This window comes from Hypanus sabinus, chromosome 5 (assembly GCF_030144855.1).
Source record: "Hypanus sabinus isolate sHypSab1 chromosome 5, sHypSab1.hap1, whole genome shotgun sequence".
In the NCBI taxonomy this organism is placed as follows: domain Eukaryota; kingdom Metazoa; phylum Chordata; class Chondrichthyes; order Myliobatiformes; family Dasyatidae; genus Hypanus; species Hypanus sabinus.
Genome location: NC_082710.1, coordinates 65032850 through 65055148, shown reverse-complemented (window position 1 = coordinate 65055148; position 22299 = coordinate 65032850). Strand labels below are relative to the sequence as shown.

The window sequence follows — 22299 nt, the reverse complement described above, 5'->3', positions numbered from 1 at the left end:
TATGGCCTTCTGTCCCGGACACAGCAAAAGCCTCTGAGATACAGGTCATGAAGAGTTAACCCTGCGAAGTTAACCCTGTTAGTTGTCCTGCACCTCGTCATTAGACTGGGTAAAACCAAGCCAAAAAAAAAAACATTGTACAGTAAGAAAACTCACCCCTGAAAGCCAATAAATCAAATTACCATTTTTTTCCCTAATGACATGAACATTGACTTTTCTAGTTGCAAGTAATCCACTCCCCGTCTGTCCCCTTTGCCATTCCCACTCCCACCAATCCACCCACAGTCTCTTCATTTTTCACCTTTCCATTAATCCTCCACTCAGGTTCCATCTGCCTGTCATCCACATACACTTGTTTTCAATCCTTTCATCCACCATCCCCACCTGGTTCCATCTGTCTATCATCTTTCTATTACCCAGTTGCAACTATTACTGACCAGCCTCTGTCTCTACCCTTCCCTTTCCCTCATCTGGCTCCACCCACCTTGTTTATCTTCTACTTTTCTTATGTTTCTGCCAATTGCCTGTCTCACCTGTGCCTCTCACCTCTTTATACTGGACATTCTCTCTCTACATGCTCTGAACTTATGTGGATTCCCAAACCAAGACACTGACTATCCCTTTGCCTCCACAAACGATGTTTCAAACACTGAGTTCTTCTAGCAGTTGACGTTTTGCTTCAGGTTCCATCACATGCAGTAGCCGGTGTATCAATTTTCTATCCTAAGCTACATAACCAACATAACACTTGAAAATGTGAATAAATCAATTAAATACCAGGATTGTCTGCTATTCTACACATATACTGTTTCCAGATTTTAGTCAGCAGTTAGATCCTCCACCCCTGTATTTTCCACACCTTAATCTCTTCACCTAAAACATTGCTAAAGATTCTTTCGAGGCATTTGAACCACGAGTAAAGGTTTAAGGTAAGGAGATTTAGTGTGGATTTTTTTTCACCCAGAAGGCAGGTAGTTTCCCAACAGTTGGGAAGTATTTTGATGAGCAGCTGAAGGTCACAGGGCAGAGTGCTGGGTAATGGATTTAGTATTGTACCTGATAGCTGCTATACATACAGGGGGCTGAACAGTCTGTTTCCATGCTGTATGTCTCTGCTGCTGCTCTTACAAAGTATCTTGTGTTGATTATCGGTCTTTCTATTTTTTTTTGCTGTGGCTGTATGTTTGCCTTCTGTGGATCATGCACCTGAACAGCATGATCTCTCTGTGCACGACATTTACAATTTTTCACCTTTTGCCCCCCAACTTCCTACTAAAGCGAATAACCTTCTATTTTCCACAGAATCTTGATTTGCCATTTGCCCAACTGCTTATACCCCTTTGTTGACTTTGCATCCCTCACACAGCTCCCTTTCCACCTGGCCTTGTATTATCAACAAACTTGGATTTCTAAGGTCTTTTCATCTAAGTTATTAATATAAATCATGAATATCTGGTAACCCTGTACTGATCCTTTTGCCACCTTAGCAGTCACGATTATTTCTATTCTCCACTCTTTGTCCTTCAACCAATTCTCCATCAGTGCTAATATGTCACCCTCAATGACAAGAGCCCATGTTTTTAGACTGGAAGTAACCTTTTGAAAATACAGCTCAATCCTATCACCAATTTCACCCTTATCTGGATTGTTACATCTTCAGTAATCTCCATATTGGCTTTCCTTCTTAAAATCAGCTTTATATTTACTTTTCTAATTTCTCTGTAGTGATGTTCTTAATGGTTGATACAATCATTTCATTGACAACAGATGTCAGACTAGTTGGTCTCCTGTTCCCTGTTTTTGTTTCTGCCATTTATATTTGTTGCCTTGCACTCTGTTGCGACAATTTCAGAATTTAGACAACTTGCAAGATCATCACAAAATCACCTGCCATTTCTGCAGCAAACTCTTTTAGGTGTCTGATCTTTAACCCTGAGGCAGTCAATGTTCCATGCAGTTCTGTGTGAATTTAGCTAACATCAACCTGTATTTCTTTCTCATGCTTTGCTGATTTATTGTGATCCAACATATCCAGATCTTTGGTGACTACGTACCATGAGTAGTGTCACTGTAAACTTGTTCATTGCAATACATGGATTAACAAAATGTTTGTGTGGGAAGTTATGAGCCATCTTTCCTTATTTTTCCAGAATACAGAGTATTCCACCATGGCATCACTAGCTGGAGGACTGGAAGATATGAAGTCGAGTCTAGCAAATCCAGCTGACATAGGGGCCAGTGCTCCAGGACCACAATCTTACCCAATTATTACAGGTTGGTCTAGATAAAATCTTGTGTTTTATTGCATAGCACACTTAGATGTTTTATCCATAAGACACAGGAGCAGAATTAGGCCATTTGGCTCACAGAGTTCGCTCTGCTATTTGTTCATGGCTGATTTATTTCCCCTCTTAACCTCATTCTCCTGCCTTCTCCCCATACCGTTTTGTACCCTGACTAATCAAGAACCTACCAACTTCAGTTTTAAATATGCCCAAGAACTTGGCCTCAGCAGCTGAGCTCAATGGATTCACCACCATCTGGCTAAAGGTATCCCTCCTCATCTCTGTTCCACAGGAACGTCTTTGAATTCTGATACTGAGACCTCTGGTCCTACACTCCCAACTAGTGGGAACATCCTCTGCACCTCCGCTCTATCTAGGCCATCCAATACTCGACAGATTTCACTGAGATCTCCCCTCACTCTTCTAACTCCTAGTGTGTACAGGCCAGAGCCATCAAATGCAACTCATATGTTAATGCTATCATTACTGGGTCATTCTCGTGAATGTCCTCTGGATCCACTCCAATGCCAGCATATCCGTCCTTAGATATGAAGTGCAAAACTGCTCACAATATTCCAAGTGCCACCTGACCAGTGCCTTATAAAGCCTCATTCTTGCTGTTATATTCTGGTCCTCTCAAAATGAATGCTAAGGTTGCATTTGCCTTCCTTATAACTGACTCCACCTGCAGGGTAATCTTTAGGGAATTCTACACTAGGACTCCCAAGTCCATGTGTACCCCTGATTTCTGAATTTTCTCCCTATTTAGAAAGTAATCTGCACCTTTCTTCCATTACCAAAGTGCATGACCAAACATTCCCCTACACTGTATTTCACTCGCTATTTTTAATTGCCCATTCTCTTAATCTGTCTGTCCTTTTGTAGATTCTCTGCTTCCTCAATACCACCTGCCCTCCAACCATCTTTGTAACATCTGAAAACTTGAGCACAAAGCCATCAATTCCATCATCCAGATCATTAACATATACTGTCAAAAATAGCTGACCCAAAACTGACCCCTGAGGAGCATCAGAAAAGGCCCCCTTTATTCCCAATCATTGCCTTTTTCCAGTCAGCTGTTGTTCTAACCATGGGAATTTCTTTCCTGAAATATCAAAGGTTCTTTTCTTGTTTAGCAGCCTTTGTGTGGGACCTTGTCAAAGGTCTTCTGAAAATCCAAGAGTAAACAACATCCACTGACTCTTCCTTGCCTATCCTGCTTGTTATTCTTCAAAAATTCCAACAAATTTGCCAGGCAAGTCTTCCCTTTAAGGAAACCATGCTGACTTTGGTCCATTTTATCATGTTTTTCCAAATACCCTGAAACCTCATCCTTAATAATGGACTCTAACATCTTAACTGATGTCAGAGGCCTTTAGTATCTTTTATACCACTGGCTACCTTAATATTCCCTATTTCCTCGCCTTTATGCTTTGTTAGTTGCCTTTGGTTGGTTTTTAAAAGCTTTGCAAATCTCTAGTATTCCACTGATTTTTAAAAATAATTGTGTGCCCTCTCTTGTGCTTTGCTGTCTTTGACTTCCCATGTTAGTCACGGTTGCCCTATCCTCCTTTAGAACAGGGGTCACCAACCTTTTTTGCACTGCGGACCGGCATAATATTGACAATATTCTTGCGGACCGGCACCATGGGTGGGGGGGGGGCGGCGTGGGGGTGGGTGTTAATCATGACTAGAATATAGGTGATAAATCAATTATAAGTTCCTTTTAAGTGGCTAATGCACTCCACTTCATTTCTAAAAGTGTTTATCTAACAAATTTAATATTAAACATATTTTCCTCACATGAATATAGTGATAAGTCAGTTATAAGTCAGTAATAAGTCAATAGCATCATAACATTTTAAGTAAAGTTTGGATGTTAAACACAGCGCATATTTTCCTCGTATGAACATATAATCGCCTTGGCCAGGTGCAGCTGGTTGTGGGTGGGGCGAGAGGACAAGGTAAGGGCCGGAGGTCCCTCTGCCGGGACCGCGGCGGTCGCAGTCCGGAGTGCGACAGGGATCGCGCCCGCCCCCGCCCCACCTTCTAGGATCTATTGGCCGACAAAAGTTTGGCTGGAGGGATGACTTTCAGTAGAACGCAGCGAGGTAGCTGCTCTGCTACTTTACGAAACCTTGAGCCTGAATTAGATCATCTGCGAATATTTTAGCACCAGGTTCTCCACGGACAGTCGGTGTTATAAACAGGTTTAGAGGCGTCGCCCATCGGTCCGCGCTCCAGGTCAGTAGCAACAGCACTTCTCACTGGCCACATGAGGCGGCTGGTTACCCAAGGCCAACCAGTGATCTCTGGCGCGAGGGTATCAATGTGTTTAGGTGACTGATGACCTTGCATGCATTCAAGTTCAACAGTGAGTGTGACAGGAAATGAGGAAAGCTGCAGCTGACTCATATCGTTTCATTTCGCCAAATCATATTGTTTCCTCACGGCCCGGTATCACAGGCTTTGCGGCCCGGAGGTTGGGGACCTCTGCTTTAGAATGCTTCATCTTCTTTGGGAATTGCTCCTAGAAACTCCAGTCATTGCTGTTCTACTATCATCCCTGCTAGTGTCCCTTCCAATCAACTTTGGCCAGGTCCTCTCTCATGTCTCTGTCATTCCTTCCACTGTAATGCCAATACATCTGATTTTAGCTTCTCCCTTTCAAACTACAGGGTGAAATCCAGCACACTATGATCACTGCCTCCTAAGGGTTTCTTTCTCCTAAGCTCCCTAATCAAATCTGGTTCATTACACAACACCCAATCCAGAATTGCCTTTTCCCTAGTGGGCTCAACCACAAGCTGCTCTAAAAGCTATCTTGTAGGTATTCTTCAAATTCCAATGTCCCATGAATTAAACCCGGTCTTCTCCAACACCGCCCTGTGAGCCCCACAAACTTTTGGATAAGTTGATACACTGACTTGGATTATTCTCAAATTAGAATGCTGTCTAATTTTTCCCTTGGTCTGCACACCTCCAGCTGTCTGCCTTGGGTGACATGTCTCAAGACAGTTTTGTGTGCTCCAAACCATGTGGCCTGATCCATGGCTGTGGGCTTTGAACCATATATCTCAAGACTTGGGTCCCCATTTGTTTATCCTGACCTGCTTTGTGTCTCACATTCATGTGTCTCAAATTACACATCTCAACCCCTGTGTCTCCAACTAATGTCCCAGGATTTATGCTTGAGCCTTATCTACCTATCTGAATGTCCCGAGTTCCATGTTTTGAGCCCCGGCATGTTTCTGTAGCTTTTCATGTCTCAAGCTGTTTGCCTCAAGCAGCTGGATGTAACCTGCCTGTCTCTGGAGATGTATTTCACATTCTGAGTCGTGTGTCTCTAGCCTTGTGACTCCATCTGTGTGTCCCCAGTAACTTGTCAGTGTGTCTCTAGCCTTGTGTCCTATTTATACACCTGAGTGATACATGACCTGCTACATGAACTAAGCTGTATCTCCCAACCCACGCCTTGAACCTCATACACGTACACATTTACACACCCTGACTGACACGTACTTATCTGCACCTCTCTGGCCTCCTGTCCTGAAACATGAGTCGAATCATATTTGCAGGTCCTGAGCCATGCGCCTTGAGTTTTGTGTTCTGAGCTGAGTGTGAGGACTCTTGTGCCTCCTTTTCTTGTTGTCTGATCTAGGCTGAGGATATGTTGATGAGGAGCACATCACAGCCGGTGCAGGGCAACTATTTCATTGCTTATGCAAGGCTGCCATTCTGGCCATTTTTCTCTCTTCTCAGGAGGGAGGCTTTTCATAAAATCAAATCAGTGCAAATGTAGCGAATAACTGGTCCTTTAAACCTGGTCTTGTGTGCAGAAGAACAAAGTTACTCTTCTCTAGTAATTCACAATAACTCTGGTTGTGAATTTTTGCTGATTTACCAAGTGGATAACTAAGTACATAATTTTCCTTTTCGTTTCTCTTGCTTCTGATATTTGGATGTAAGGAGATGCCTGAATACATACAGAGGTATCCAGTGACATGCATTTCACACTGAGGCACCATTTCTGACTGCTTCAGCCTCAAACTCATGTTCAAAACAAACAGTGTAGCTGACAGAGGCAGAAGTATATATTCACAACAGCCATGGGGTTGAAGAGAGCCTGCTCGAGCAGATCCCAGCCCACGGAGTCCAATGCTATAAGGTCCCATGATACAGAAGCAGGTTCTTCAGCTCATTGTGTCTAGCTGACCATCGAACATTCACTTACGTTAATGCCATCTTATTCTGCCCCACATTTCCATCCATTCCCACTCAATGCTATCGCTCACATACACACAAGGGGCAATTGATACTGGCCAACTGGCCTATCAACCTGTACGTCATTGTGATGTGGTTGGAAACGAAAGCACCCAGAAGAAATCCATGCAGTCAAAAAACAAATGTACAAACTTCACACTGACAGCACCAGAGGTAAGGAACTCCAGTCCCTGTCATGATGAGATTTGATCATTAGATTCTTCCAATTAAGATGGCACTACTGAACGCCCGCGACAGCTTCCTGGTAGTCAAAAAGCTAAGAAATCCAACTAAAACCATCACTAAAAATACCTTTCCTGAGGTAAATTGTGTTAAATTATTGCCACAAGCAGAGAAGAGGCGAGAGATGGCGAGGCCAGTTTGGGGGATGAATCGATGCAGATAGAGTTCCGTTGCCTGTACAGCTGGCCCTGGAGCGAGGTTAGATTGCTTTGGGTGCTGCGTGGAGAAGCTGGGGCCTGGGCAGAGGAGATTTGATTTTGATGCTTATAAAACTGGCCCCGGTGCAAGGTTGGATCGCTTTGGGTGCTGAGCTGTTTTGAAGAGTTAGAGAACAGCTTCAGGCTGGGCAATGAAACCTGTGCCTGGAGTGAGTCGCTGGGCAGCATGGTCTAGGCCTGGGGCCATTCGTAGTAGCAGTGCCTGGGTCCTAGTGAGAGGAACGATTCGCTGTTTAGACAATTTAAATGCTGGCCCAGATAGACTGGAAAGACATGTCAGTCAGGACGAAAGTTGGTTTTGTTCATTTTCCGTGATGGTCATCTCCACAGCTATGAGACTGCCCTGGCCTCTGTGTCCCATGCTCGCTAAATGATGAACTGATAAGTGAGGCTTTGGGCCTACTCTGGGCTGCTCTGGGTTGAGGACTCAATTTTTGCTTTGGAATGCTGTTGTTTGCTTCAATTGTTTGCATTATTCGTATGCTTTTACTTTCTCTTGTGCATCAAGTGTTGGTCTTTTATTTTTATTTAACTATTTTTTCTTTTGGATTTCTTGCTTTGTTGCCATCTGTGAGCAAGCAAATCTCAAGGTTGTATAATTTATACATCCTTTGATAACAAACGTACTAATTGAAATTGATCTTTTAACGTTATGAAAATAGGCTGATGGATATGCAGGGAATGAAGGTGAGAGTTTATGTGAAAAAGTTTCCTCATGCACATATACTCGAGTGAAAAATCTTGGCCAACACACAAAGACGCGCCCAGAAAAATAGCCAGACCCTGAACACAGACACAGCCACACAGAAGCAACTGCATAAGGGAGGTATACACACATGAACAGAAACAGGAATGCACACACACACACACACACACACACACACACATGCACAGAGGTAGGCATACACAGACACAAGCCCGTGTGCGCACGCAGACACACAGACTATTTGGCTCTTTGGGCATGCTCCACCATTTAGCATAGTCACAGCTGATCTTCCCCATGTTCCATGATCCATTTAGCAGTAAAACAATAGATTCATCTCCTTTGTAAATACGTGGACACGTACTACTGTCACACACAGCTAACCTCACAGATGCTCAGAATGCATGCAATCACACAGAGACATGCACGAGGTAACGTACAGAGACGTGTGGATTCACTCATAGGGTTGGAAACACAGAGATACATGGACAACCAAACATGCAGGCAGATGGATACACTCCTGCAAGGAACTGACGCACAAGGAGATAAACATAGCCAGGGCTCGGCCTTACACAGAAATACAGTAAGACGCAGATTAACAGAAATACATATCTTAACATTCTTCCAAGTTATTAACTTATGCACAGATACAGCCGCAAAGAAGAAATTTGATTTTGAATTAGGCTTCAATTTCAGCTGTTACTTGTAAAGGTCTCAGCTGAATTTTTAGAAACTACAAAAGGCTGCTGATAACTTATACGAGCTAAGTGTTGGAAACAAAATCTGAATTCTGCCTCACAATCTTGCGTACATTTACGTCAAAACAATGGGTAAAGGATATAATATAAAAGCTGTTAAGTACTCTTACTGTGGATAGAGCGCGGGAAATATCACATATGATGACAATGTGTTTTACATAAAGTGCATTACTTTACAGAACTGAGAATTACTTAATCATCAAATCTCAACCATAATACTAACATTAGTATTAGTTTAATAAATTAGCATTAGTTTAATAAATCTCATAATATTATGCTTAGGCTGCTTAAAGCTTGATCAGTACAAGAATAATCTAAAATTTTAAGCAATAAAGGGACACTAAGTAGATTGACAGCTTCAGTAATTAAAGATATTTTTGTCTCTACGAAGTTTATTGTATACTCTGATGTAAAGTGCACATACAGCAGGTTCAGTGGGTGTCAGAATGAAGAGATGATGGCATTGTCAGGGTTTCTTGATATGAAAGGTTTAAATGCTTCACAGGTGCCCCTTTTGACAGATAAATCAGGTAGTCATACACCAACTATTTGTATTCTCACAGCTTGATTTTCTTCGGAAACCCTGTGACTCCGTCTTGCCAGTTGCCAATCTCCTTCCTCCGCCTTTGGGAGCTACGCCTTTAGTTATCCCATCCCGGCCTGGAATTCCCCCCAGGACCTTCTGCCTCTGAAACATAATGCTTAATTTCCATTTCTTTGGTTGGTTGTCAAATGTAGCTTGATTGTGTTCTCGTGAAGATATTTCACTACCTCAGAGTCTCTGTATAAATGTAAGTTGTGTTATTGATCTATGATCATTTCAGTTGTGTTGCAGTCTCTTCTTGTTCTAAACTGAAATGAAAAAACTCAAATGGGTGGAAGGAAGGTTTTCAGGCTGTTTTTTTGCAATTCTGGAAAAAATTATAGTCTCTTTTTCAATTAATATTGTCACCAGACAATGAACCAAGTGGTTGAAACCTGTGTTTTCGTTGATAGGCAAGTCACAGTTATGAAATTTTCACTGACACCAAATGAACCAATGTACTTTTAGGAACCCCTGACGTAATACATGAAAGTGTATGGAATATGCCACTTTGTATTGAATGAAATAATGATAATACAGTAAACTCCAAATTGTGTGAAGAATGTAGCTTAGAGAAGAGATTTTGTAAATATAGGCCTGCTCTCTTTTTGAAAGGGATCAAAATATTGGGCTTTTTTTTCCACAGATTTGGGAGAAGTTTTAAAGTTTAGTTGAGACAACTGTGGCTGATGAGGGAAATCAAAACAGCATAAAAGCAAAAGAGAGGACATACAAAATAACAAAAAATTAGTGGGAAGCTAGAGGATTAGGAACCATTTAAAAACCAACAGAAGGCAATTAAAAAAGCAGTAAGGATAGAAAAGATGAAGGAAAGCTAGCCAATAATATAAAAGATGATTACAAAAGATTTTTTGGATACTGTATGATCATAAGACATAGGAGCAGAATTAGGCCATTTGGCCCATCAAGTCTGCTCCACCATTTCATTGTGGCTGATCCATTTTTCCTCTCAGTCCTAGTCTCCTGCCTTCTCCCCATATCCCTTCAAGCTCTGACCAGTGAACCTCTGCCTTAAAGGTACATAAAGACTTGGCTTCCACAGCTGCCAGTGGCAAAGAATTCCAGAGATTCTCCACTCTCTGGCTAAAGAAATCCCCATTCTAAAAGGATGCCCCTCTATTCTGAGGCTGCGTCCAAGGTCTGACTCTTCCACCATATGAAACATCCTCTCCACATCCACTCTACCAGGGCCTTTCACCATTTGATAGGTTTCAATGAGGTCACCCCTCCTTCTTCTGAATTCCAGTGAGTGCAGGCCCAGAGCCAACAAATGCGCTTCATGTAACAAGCCGTTCAAACCTGGGATCATTTTTGTGAATCTCCTTTGAACCCTCTCCAGTTTCAGCACTTCCTTTCTAAGACAAGGGGCCCAAAACTGCTCACAATACTCCAAGTGAGGGCTCACCAGTGCTTTGTAAAGTCTCAACATTACATCCTTGCTCTTAAATTCCAGCCCCCTTGAAATGAATGCTGACATGCATTTGCCTTCCTCACCACAGACATAAGCTGCAAATTAAGCTTAAAGGAATCCTGCACAAGCATTCCAAAGACCCTTTGTGTCTCATGTTTTGTATTTTCTCTCCATTTGGAAAATAGTCAACCCTTTCTTTTCTTCTACCAAAGTGCATGACCATGCATTTCCTGACTCTTCTTTGCCCATTCTATTATCCTTTCTGAGTCCTCCTGTAGCCTCTCTACTTCCTCAAAACCACCTGCCTCTCCTCCTATCTTCATATCATCTACAAACTTTGCAACAAAGCCATCAATTCCATCATCCAAATTGTTAACAATAAATGTAAAAAGAATTACTAACACAGGCCCCTGAGGAACACAAGGCTACCTTTAGTCCCACTCTTTGCCTCCGGCTAATTAGCCACTGCTCTATCCATGCTAGAATCTTTCCTGTCATATCATGGGCTTGTTGCTTGGTAAGCAGCCTCATGTGGCATCTTGCCAAAGGCCTTATGAAAATCCAAGTACACAACTTCAACTAATTCTCCTTTGTCTATCCTGCTTGTTACTTCTTTAAAGAATTCCAACAGATTTGTCAGGCAAGGTTTTCCCTTGAGGATACCATGCTGAATACAGCTTACTTTATCATGTGGCTCCAAGTACCTCAAAACTGCATCCTTAACATCCACATCAACTCCAGCATCTTCCCAACCACTGAGATCAGACTAACTGGCCTACAGTTTCCTTTCTCCTGCCTCACTCCCTTCTCGAAGAGTGGAGTGACATTTGCAATTTTCCAGTCTCCCAGAACATTCCAGAATCTAGTGATTCTTTAAAGATTGTTACTAATGCCTCCAGAATCTCTTGAGCTACCTCTTTTAGAACTTTGGGGTGTACACTATAAAGAGTAAAAAAGTGGTGGAGTGGGTATCGGACTGCTGGAAAATTATTCTGGAAGGGTAGTAATTTGGGACAAAGAAATGGCAGATGAACTCTGAGTATTCTGCATCAGTCTTCACTGTGGAAGACACTAGCAGTGTGCCAGATATTTAAGAGTGTCAGGATGCAGAAGTGAGTGCAGTTGTTTTAATAAGGAGAAGGTGCTTGGGAAGCTGGAATTTCTCAAGATAGATAAGTCACCTGGGCCAGATGTATAAAGATTCATCATACTTGGAGGCATGTGATAAAATAGGCCGAAGTCATCATGGTTTCCTTAAGGGGAAATCTTGCCTGACAAATATGTTGGAATCCATTGAGGAAATAATTGGCAGGGTAGAGGATAATCAGTGGATGTGGTTTACTTAGGTTTTCAATGGGCATTTGACAAGGTGCCACACATGAGGCTGTTTAACAAGGTAAGAGTCCATGTGATTACAGGAATGACACGAGCATGGATAGAGGATTAGCTCACTGGCAGGTGACAAAGAGTAGGAATGAATGGGGTCTTTTCTGATTGGCTGCCAGTGACTAGTGAAGTTAAGCACGGCTTGATGTTGGGATTTCTTCTTTTTACCTTATATGTCAATGATTGGATGATGGAATTGATGGCTTTGTGGCCAAGCTTGTGGATGACACAAAGATAGGTGGAAGGGCAGGTAGAGTTGAGGAACATTGGAGTCATGCAGAAACACTTAGACAGTTTAGAATTGGTAATAAAGTGGCTGATGGCAGAGGGAAGAGTATGTTCATGCACTTTGGTAGAAGGAGTAAAGACACAGACTACTTTCTATACGGGAAGAAAATTCAGTAATCAGAGATAAAAGGGGACATAGGAGTTCTTGTGCAGGTTGAGTCAGTGGTGAGGAAGACAGAGTTATGTAGGCATTCATTTTGAGAGGACTAGGATATAAGAGCAAGGATGTGATGCCGAGGCTTTTTAAGAATTGGTCGGACTGCACTTGGAGTACTGTGATCCTCCTCATTCTTCTAAACTCCAGCGAGTACAGGCTCAGAGCCATCAAATGTGCTTCATGCAACAACCTTTCTTTTCTGGAATAATTTTCGTGAACCTTCTTTGAACTCTCTCCAATGTCAGCACATCCATTCTTAGAAAACTTCTCACAATATTCCAAGTGAGGCCTCACCTGTATCTTATAAAGCCTTAGCATTACATCCTTATTTTTATGTTCTATTTCTCTCAAAATTAATGCTAACATTGCATTTGCCTTCCTGACCACTAACTCAACCTGCAAGTTAACCTTTAGAGAATCCCGCAAGAGGAGTCCATTTGCACCTCAAATTTTTGTCTTCTACAGTGAAGGCTGATGCAAAATACTTATTTGGTTCATTCACCATTTCTTTGTCCCCCATTACTACTTCTCCAACGTCGCTTTCCATCAGTCTGATATCCACTCTTGCCTCTCTTTAACGTTGTATATATCTGAGAAAATCTTTGGTATTATTTGATATATTTACTACCTTACCTTCATAATTCATTTTTCCTCTCCTTGTGGCTTTTTTAGTTGTCTTCTGTTGGTTTTTAAAAGCTTCCCAATCCTCTAACTTCCCACTAATTTTTGCTATATTATATTCCTGCTCTATTGCTTTTGTGCTATTTTTGAATTCCCCTGTCAGTTACTGTAGAGTCATCCAACCTTTCAAATACTCCCTCTTCTTTGGGATGTATCAATCCTGCACCTTTCGAATTGCTCCTAGAAACAAGAGCAATTGCTGCTCTGCTGTCATCACTGCTAGTGTCCCCTTCCAGTCAACTTTGGCCAGCTCCTCTCTCATGCCTCTGAAATTCCCTTTACTCCACTGTGAAACTGATGCATTTGACTTTAGCTTCTCCCTCTCAGACTGCAGGGTGAATTCTATAATACTGTACTATGTTCACTGACACCTAAGTGTTCCTTTACCTTAAGCTCCCTCATCAAATCTGGTTCATTACATAATACCCAATCCAGAATAGCTGGTCCCCTAAGTGGGTTCAACCACAAGTTGCTCCAAAAAGCTCTCTCATAGGCAATCTACAAAATTTTTCTCTTGGGATCCAAAATCATCATCAACCTGATTTTACCAATCATTTGACATGCACTTTCTATCTTGTGTTGTAATTTGTAGCCTACATCCTGACTACTGTTTGGAAGCCTGTATATAACTCCAATCGGGGTCTTTTTACCCTTGCAGTTCCTTAATTCTCCTGCAACGATTCTATATCTTCCAATCCTATGTCACCTCTTTCTGAGGATTTGATTTCATTTCTTACCAGCAGAGACACACCACCCCCTCTCCCTACCTGCCTGTTCTTTTGATACAATGTGTATCCATGGATGTTAAGCTCCCAACTGTAATATTCTTTCAGCCATGACTTAATGATGCCCACAATATCATAACTGCCAACTGCTAACTGCACTACCTTATTCATATGCATCGAAATATAACATCTTCAGCCCTGTATTCATCAGCCTTTTTGATTTTATCCCACTGTTACACATCCCACTGACTGCAATTTTGCCCTATCATCTGCCTGTCCTTCCTGACAGTCTCACTACACAATGCCTCTGCTTGTATACTAACTACCTCATCCTCAGTCCTCTGCCAACTTGGTTTAAACTCTCCCCAATAGCTCTAGCAAACTTGCCTGCAAGGATATTGGTCCCCCTTGGGTTCAGGTGTAACCCGGCCCTTTTGTACAGGTCACCCCTGCCCCAGAAGAGATCTGAAACCCTGCCCCCTGCGCCAGTTCCTCAGCCACACGTTTATCTTCCATATCATCCTATTCTTACCCTCACTGGCATGTGGCACAGACAGCGATCCAGCAGCCTAATTCTGCTCCTATGTCTTATGCTTTAAAAAAGGAATGACACACAGAATGGTGGAGGAGTTCAGTAGGTCAGATGGCATCTACGGAAAGGAGTAACTGGGTTCCCGGCATCTGCAGAATCTTCTGTGTTTGTGAAAAAAGAAGTTTGATTTTCATTGTGAATTGTGACCTGCCAGTGACAGGAAAGAGCAGTTTGAAAACGTGACTCGGGAGAGTGCAGTTTCATTAACAGGCATGAAAAATAGCAGCAACTGAAATAATGAACTGTAACAAGAACCTTTTTAATGCTCTTCAAGCAGCTAATGAGCCTTTTAAGCAGCATACAAGTCAAAGTTCATTAATGCACATGTGCAAAAGTATGGCCTAGTGAAGTGGGAACATATTCTGATTAAGAGACCTAGTCTGAGATGTCCAATTAACCAGTGTAACCAGTGGTGGTGTACAAGAGTCCCAGATTATGCTCAGGATTGGCCTGGGACATCAGCTCATCCCAGAGTGTGTGAACTCAACCTATGTGATCAGGAGGATTTCCTGGAGGATTGCAGGAAGTGACATGTTAATGAAAACTTAGAAGTAAGACATGAACATGAAGAGGATATGAACACTTCTTAAAGGCACAAACAGTGCAGACTTAAAACAAAGCATGACACACCTTGTACATCTTATACTAGATGACAGAAGTTTAAGCAGTCTGAGATAGGGAAAGAGAATGAAAAGATTTCCATGGGACAAACTAGATTGTCCTTAAAGAAAATTGACCAGAATGGCTGGGAGGCGACATGAGCAGAAACAATTTGTTTCACATGAGGAAGGAGCGTATGAAAGCTGTTGCTCAGAAATGTCAGTGGTTTGCAGACTTACTGGCAATTACCATTTTCAAGTTTTCAATGTAAACAGAAACCTTTTAGAGGAAGCTAGGAAACTGTATACACTTGGCACATCTGCAAATTTATCTTCTGATGAGCGTGGGTACACAAATACACGTAAGTGCAGACAAATGTGTATTATGGGAAGGAAATGGCTTACCTGTGGTACTGAAATCAAAAGGGAATTGAAAAGACCATGCCTGTGACACTCATTGTGTCCAATAAATGCAGAGTAACAGTTAACAAAGTTGAACTACATAGAGTCAAAGTGGAAGTTAGGAGAGTAAATGATAAATTGTATAGAGCTCTGGGTTCAGCGGACATTGAGCAGTTCCCGTTTTTTATCACTGAGATACAGGGACATTGTTCAAGCATTGGAAAGAAGCGTCATGGGCCTGATTCGTAGTGTCAGGGTTGAGAGATTTTTTATGTGCTTCATGGTATCTTAGCATTGTGGGAAGGTTGGTGTTTACTTTTGTTCTGGTTGCCACTGAACTGTTGGCAGTAAAAATGAGTGTTGTGTTTGGATACAATATCAATCTGCCTACCTTGTTGACCTGGCTCTGCAGTCACATAAAGGCCAAATTGGGCAAGATTACACGCCAAATGGCCAAATCTACAACAATCCAATAGCTTCAGGGTTGTACTTGATGATACTATCTTCTTAGTTTCAGGTTTGTTCAGGCACAGTGAATCTGTTCTGTACTCAAGGATGGTGTTCGTAGTAATGTACTTGCATTGACAAAGTGAATGTGTGTTTATGCTCTCCTGACGTTCCCTCTTCAGAAGACAAGCAATCCTGCTTTCAATACATCATGCACGAAGAGCACGACAACTCAGGCAGGAACAGTCAGCAGCACCAGTGCCGCACAAACCCAGAAGGAATATCAGAGCGATTGAGAGGATGCATGAGAAGTAGCTCAGAAGAGCTCAGACTGGCTGATAGTTTTATTGCTGAGCTGATGTTCAGTGGAATGTCATTTTGTAAACAGACCTCTGCTTTGGTCAGTCCCATATCAAAGTAAATTTTATTACCAACAAATATATGCAGTATATCACCATATACCACTCTGAGATTCATTTTCTTGTGGGCATACTCAACAAATCTATGGAATAATAACAATATCAGAATCAATGAAAGACCATCCAACCAGAGTGTAGAAAGCAACAAACTGTGCAAATGCAAAAAGATGAAACAGTAATAAAAATAAGTGCACAATAAATATCAAGAATGTGAGATGAAGAGTCCTCGAAAGTGAGTCCATTGACCTGCAATCTATTGCTATGCTTGGCAATGGATTTTTCAATGTTAACTACAATATGGCAGAGCATCTTTGATGCAAATTGCTGCCAGTGTTTTGGAGTTTGAGCTATAATGTGCATTCGTGGCTTGGTTCAGCATTCACTGGTAGGCCTGAAACAGGGATGTCAGACTGATGCTACAGGTGGTACAACGTGAGGCAGCCCAGTGACTTGGATCAGGTTTTACTTCAGATGGTCCCAGTGTAGAACCTGCATACTCTCCTGTAATTACGCGGGTGCCCCCTAGGCTTTCCAGATTCTTCCCAAGTCTTGTGATTGGTAGGTTAACTGGGCACTTCAAATGACACGTGTAGATGTCTGGTGGGAGAATTGGAAGCGGGGTGGGGGGGGGGGAGGGTCAGTGCATTAATGAGTATGGGGAAATGGGAGTGATGAGTTTGCTGTGGGAGTGACGCAGGTTCAATAGGCCAATGACCTCTCTCTAGTTTGGGAGGGAATATGATGAAACATGGAAGTGTCAGCTGGTGGTTTGTAACCAATGAGCAGAATTGTGGCCAACCAGCATGTATTGCTACAAGTAGCAAAGAGCCAGAGAGTCCCACAGCTTGGAAACAAGCCCCTTGACCCAGCTGGGTCATGCTGACCATGACTGTCATCTATGCAAGGCCTTTTGCCCACGTTTGGCCCATGCCTCTCTAAATGTTTCCTATTGATGAACCTGTCCAGGTATGTACCTTAGAAGTGTTGCTAAAGTACCTCCCTCATCCACTTCCTCTGGCAGCTCATTCCACCTACCGACTACCCTCTGGGTGAAAAAGTTGTTCCTCAGATATGTAGTCAATCTCAACCCTGTCACCTTAAACCTATGAACTCTAGTTCTTCACTCCTCAGTCTGTGAGAAAGACTGTGTGCATTGACCTTGTCTATGCTCGTAATTTTATCCACTCCTATAAGATCACCATCATTCTACTGAGATTCAGTGAAAACAGAGCCAATCTGCTCTACCTCTCTCTCCATAACTCAGTCTCTCGAGTCCCAGCAACATCCTTGTAAATCTCCTTGGCACTTTTTCTAGCTAAATTATATTTTTTCTATAGCAGGCTGACCAAATCTGTTCCAAACTCAGTCTCTCCAATGTTTTGTATGCTGTAGCATAACATCCCAGATTCCATACTCAGTGCCTTGACTGTGTGCCAAGCGCCTTCTTCATTACCAGCAACGCCACACTCAGAGAACAATACTCTTGCACACCTAGATCCATCTGTTCTACAACACTCATCAAAACTCTACCATCGATTGTGAATGTCCTACCCTAATTTGTCTCCCCACAATACAACACTTCACACTTATCAGAAGGAAAATCCATTTGGTATTCCTTGGCCCACTTATCCAGTTGATCAAGATCTCTCTGTAAATCCTAATGGTCACCTTCACTATCAAATCATTATCTGACTGTTCACCAGCATTAGAAAGGTGCGGATAATGAAAGCTTAGTACTAATGACCAGTGATCAGAACCTTGGTGCTCATATTGGATCAGGGATGATGGTATAAAGACCTAGTGAGAGGCCTCGTTGAAGATTTTTCTGCAAACATGGAAAATTCAATGACAGGAATTTATCTTTTAAAATATTTCACTCTGAATTTTTTCTTTCTTATTGTACAGGCAAATAGTGCATTTGCCCAAGAAATGAAAGTCTCTGAATGAAACACTTGTCGGTAAAGCTGGAAGACTCAGATCACTAAAATGCAATTTCCTGTTCAGCTGCCACCTGGAGTGATATACCTATCAAAATGATTATGCCTACCCTGGAATTTAAAAATATAAATTACATTCAGTGTTTACAGGTGTATTGAGGTTGTTAATTCAAATGCCTCGGGGGGCACATTCTGAGCTGTTACAAGGATCAGGGAATGGAACCAAGCATGAGAGATGAGGCCATATGTTTCAGTCATTACTGAGTAGCCATTCCTTAATTTACTTTGAGCATTGTGGAGTAGGGGCTAGATGGGTAGAAGTTGAGGATGGTGGGGGAGAATGGAAAATTCAGTGACAGCAGTTATCTTTTAACGTATTTCATTCTATGCAGTTTTTGCCCCTATTTTATTGGGTGGTGCTAACATGCTCAATTAAGGCCCATGATTGGAGCCACACCACTTCCCTGGGAAAATAAATCAAGGTTTCCACCGGGGAGTTTGCAGTGCTGGGTCAGCGATGGAGTTTTGGGAAATTAGGGGATGCTGTTGCCTAGATATTTTGGAGGTCAGAACTTGGCAATTTGTGGCTTGGGAAGTTTGTAACTAGAGGTTTGGGCAGTTGGAGTGAAGGGGAGTGAGAAGGCTTGGAGTTGATGAGATGAGATGAGAGTGATGATGAGATCAGAGAGTGGGGGAAAGAAATAGTTGTTGGTGCTTGGAGAAATCCAGAGAATAGATGGAAAGTAAATAGATTTACCCTACTTAGTTCTTAGTCCAGAGAAGTGTGATGAAAACCTCGCTGTTCTGGGAGTGACCTTGCAGAATGTTCCAGAAAATTAAATTTTCAATGATCACAATGAAATAAATATTGATGGCTGATTGAGTTTCTAAAACTGTGTCTTCGATACTTAGGGGTAGTGAATGGGAGACCTCCACCCCTATGCTGTTGCTTCTCACTGCTGTAGGGTTTTCAGGAGGTTGAAGGTTAATGCACTGCCCAGTTAACAGTGAAATGCTGATAATGTTCCTCTAACTGGGATCCTTTCTGTCTGCAGAGAAGGATCAAGGAGGAGTAAATGGAAACGTGAGAGCCGATGCTGGTAGCTTGGTGAGAGTTACCTTTACTGTTGTGTAACTTCTAATGCATCTGAGTTACAGCCATGGAGGGTGATGGAGATCCAGACAGTAACTACCTTTTCTTGGGCTTTGTCAATTATATCTCAGTGAAACTGATCAGATCTCACTGACTAAAACACCAACTGAGGTTTCATGATCGTCCATTAAGATTATGAGAGGGGTTGGCAAAATAAGTCCCAGGAATCTGTTTCTGTAGACGGAAAGTTCTGTACTAAGGACATAGTTTCACAATGTGGGGTTAAATTAAAGATCAAGTAAGATTTCTTACAGGGAAAACTGGAATTGCCTACCACAGAGGGCTGAGGAATTTCTGTTATTTGACATAAGAGCAAATGAAACAGAAGTCAGAAGGGCTTTGGGGCCTAATCCTGATTCTGTCTCATATACTTCCTACTTTTACGTCAAAGCTCCCTGAATTGCATATTTAAATGAGTCTACTTTCTAAACAGGCAGGCAGCCACTGTCCTGTGGGAAGGCGGAAAGGCTCCCATAAAAAATGGCCGACAAAGCTTTAGGCATCAGCAACTGTGTAAAACAGCAGTGGGTAATCAGTACCTGTTACTCGGCCACCATGACCTCATCTCCATCTTCAATAGAAAGGAAAATCTTGTGTAATGGGTGGCCAATCCAGAGCTTTCCAGAATTTCGTGTCCGGCATTATATATAGCATTGATATTTGAGGAATGATTTGGCCACTGATTCCATCTGCACAGCAGTATCAAGCCTCTTACACTAACTTTAACAAGTTAAAGATCAACCCTCAAGTGTATTGGAATAGAGCCATACTTTGCCAAAGAGAGTGTGATGACGACAGAGGATACATGGACAGATAAAAATCCCAGAATATGAGGTTTATGGTTCGGTCAGTCTGAAGCAGTTAAGATTTGGCTTGTTAATTTTAATTTAGAATGTGTTTTAACTAGGACCAAATGCTCTGGGAAAAAAACAGATCGGTACACCAGCCTAGCATTAGTCTAATGTAATTAACCAAATCTCCCAATTTGTGCAGTTGTGTACTGAGTGAAAGAAATGGACAGTCAGAGGACTCAGAATAACCCTTAGTTCCTGCTGCACTCGTAAGCTTTGTTACCATTTGCAATGCAATGACACCCCCATGCTGTGTAAATGCTGTAGTCAGCACTCTCACAGCCTCTGATTGTTACTAATTACTGCCAGATACAGTTGCCTGGCTCAGCGTGCTGACTTCAGCTCACTCCCATCAGTTTGAAAGGACAAAGTGACAATGAAATTGACACTTCAGTGGTGTTCTCCAATACAGCACTGGAAAATTGACAACCCCGCAGCCATCTTAGAGTTTAACTGGCCCTGGAGTCAGTTTGCATTAGGAACCAGGGAGCAAGCGAATCAAGCTGTCGGCTGGCTGCTCCGAAATGTGCAGATGAAACTTCTGAGCTTAGTGAAATCTGACACAAGAGCTGTACGACTTTGGCAAAATTAAATACAGTTTTGCTGATAATTGCTGGATCTTATGAACTGTTTCGTCAGCCTTCTGAAGAAGACTATATGTTGGAGTTGACCGAGCCTTCGAGATTCAGTTGCAAGGTGCTAACCCGTTGTTTTAATCAGCTTAATAAAGTAAAAATAAATAATACTACAGCTACAATGAATTACTGAATAGATTTTCTTATCATATATTATTCCCTTTGTGTGTAGTTTTCTAATTTGTCTATTTTCAGAGTGTGTTTACGTGAAGCTGTTCATTGGTTGCGTATGTGGAATTGTAAACTAGAGTAATGCTTCGGCTAACGGCCTGGCTCTGTGACTCTCCTCAGCGATTTGTTTGGCAATAGCAACTGTGTCCTGCTGTTAATCAACAGCAATGCACGCGCAGCCGAGCTGCCCTCCTTCCCCCCGCTGTACCTGCGTTTGGGTCAGGTCAGATGCGAAAAAACTTTCAAGTTTTGGGGCTTGCATTGATTGTACTCAGGTTGTGCTTGCCTTGAGTTTTAATTTTAAACAAATCATTGCTTGTTGAACATGTACAATTCACTGACACTTGGAGTGGTTGACAGCACTGACACATTTAAGGAAAAGATTGATGTAAGCACCAAAAGACGGCATATGGTGACAGAGTGAGAGAGCAGGAGTTACTGACACTTCAAAATATCATGCTTCAAAATGTCAGACGTATTTAAAGAGAGCAAAGGAAGTTCCTATATTTTCTAACTCTGCTTGGAGCTTGGTCAACAATTACCAACCTACAGAAATCTGTATCAACATTATCCTTTGGTCAGGATGGAAACAGCTTCTTCCCCCAGGCCATTAGGATTTTGAACTCCTGCCGCATCGCATTCAAAGTGACACTGGATAATTTGTACTGCGCCCTGCAAAATTTAATTTATGCACTTCACTTTGTTTACCCTTGTGTAACTCATTTGTCGATTTAATTCTTACTTTCCCAAGTTATTGTGTGTTAGATGTGTGTTCTGTGTCCCACTGTGCTTTACACTCTAGTCCAGAGAAACATTGTCTCGGTATACATGTATATAGTTAAACGAAAGTACCCTTGACTTATAAATACATCTTCAGCCTTAGTCTCTGTATTTCTCTCTTGTTCTCCTTTGTACCTACATTAACTACATTGAGTTCTGCAGGAACTCAGCAGCTCAGGCAGCATCTAGGGAGGAAAATGGACAAATGATGGTTTGGATCAAGGTTCTTCAAAGACACAAGAGACTGCAGTTCCTGGACATCAACAGCCCATTTCCCTCCATACATGCTACCCGATCGGCTGTTGGTTGCTCTAGTTTCCAGCATCCGCAGATACTTGTGTCTCATGTTCGCCTCGATATTCATTGTCTCCTCTCTAAAGACCCAATAGAAAAGCTACTCATTTGACAAACCTTTTTGTTAACTCTCCTGATGTCACATTTGACTCTCTAAAAATTTTCACCGGAATATGCTTTACTAATTTTGGTCTGTATTAGTATGTAAAATGCATTGCATATCATTGTTGTTAAACTTTGTGGCCAGAACTTTCCATTGGGCTGAGCTCTGCCTTTGCCATGCAATTTAATGGAATT

General features: G+C 42.1%; 1 protein-coding gene across 2 annotated transcripts in view; it reads left to right on the top strand.

The window, feature by feature from the left end:
• Window positions 1-22299, top strand: part of pax5 (paired box 5) — a 507795-nt gene that overhangs the window by 203257 nt on the left and 282239 nt on the right. For both annotated transcript variants that reach the window (XM_059969114.1, XM_059969116.1), the window contains one exon: window positions 2151-2274. In XM_059969114.1, coding sequence (XP_059825097.1) covers window positions 2151-2274 — 124 coding nt within the window. The remainder of the gene's footprint in view (window positions 1-2150; window positions 2275-22299) is intronic.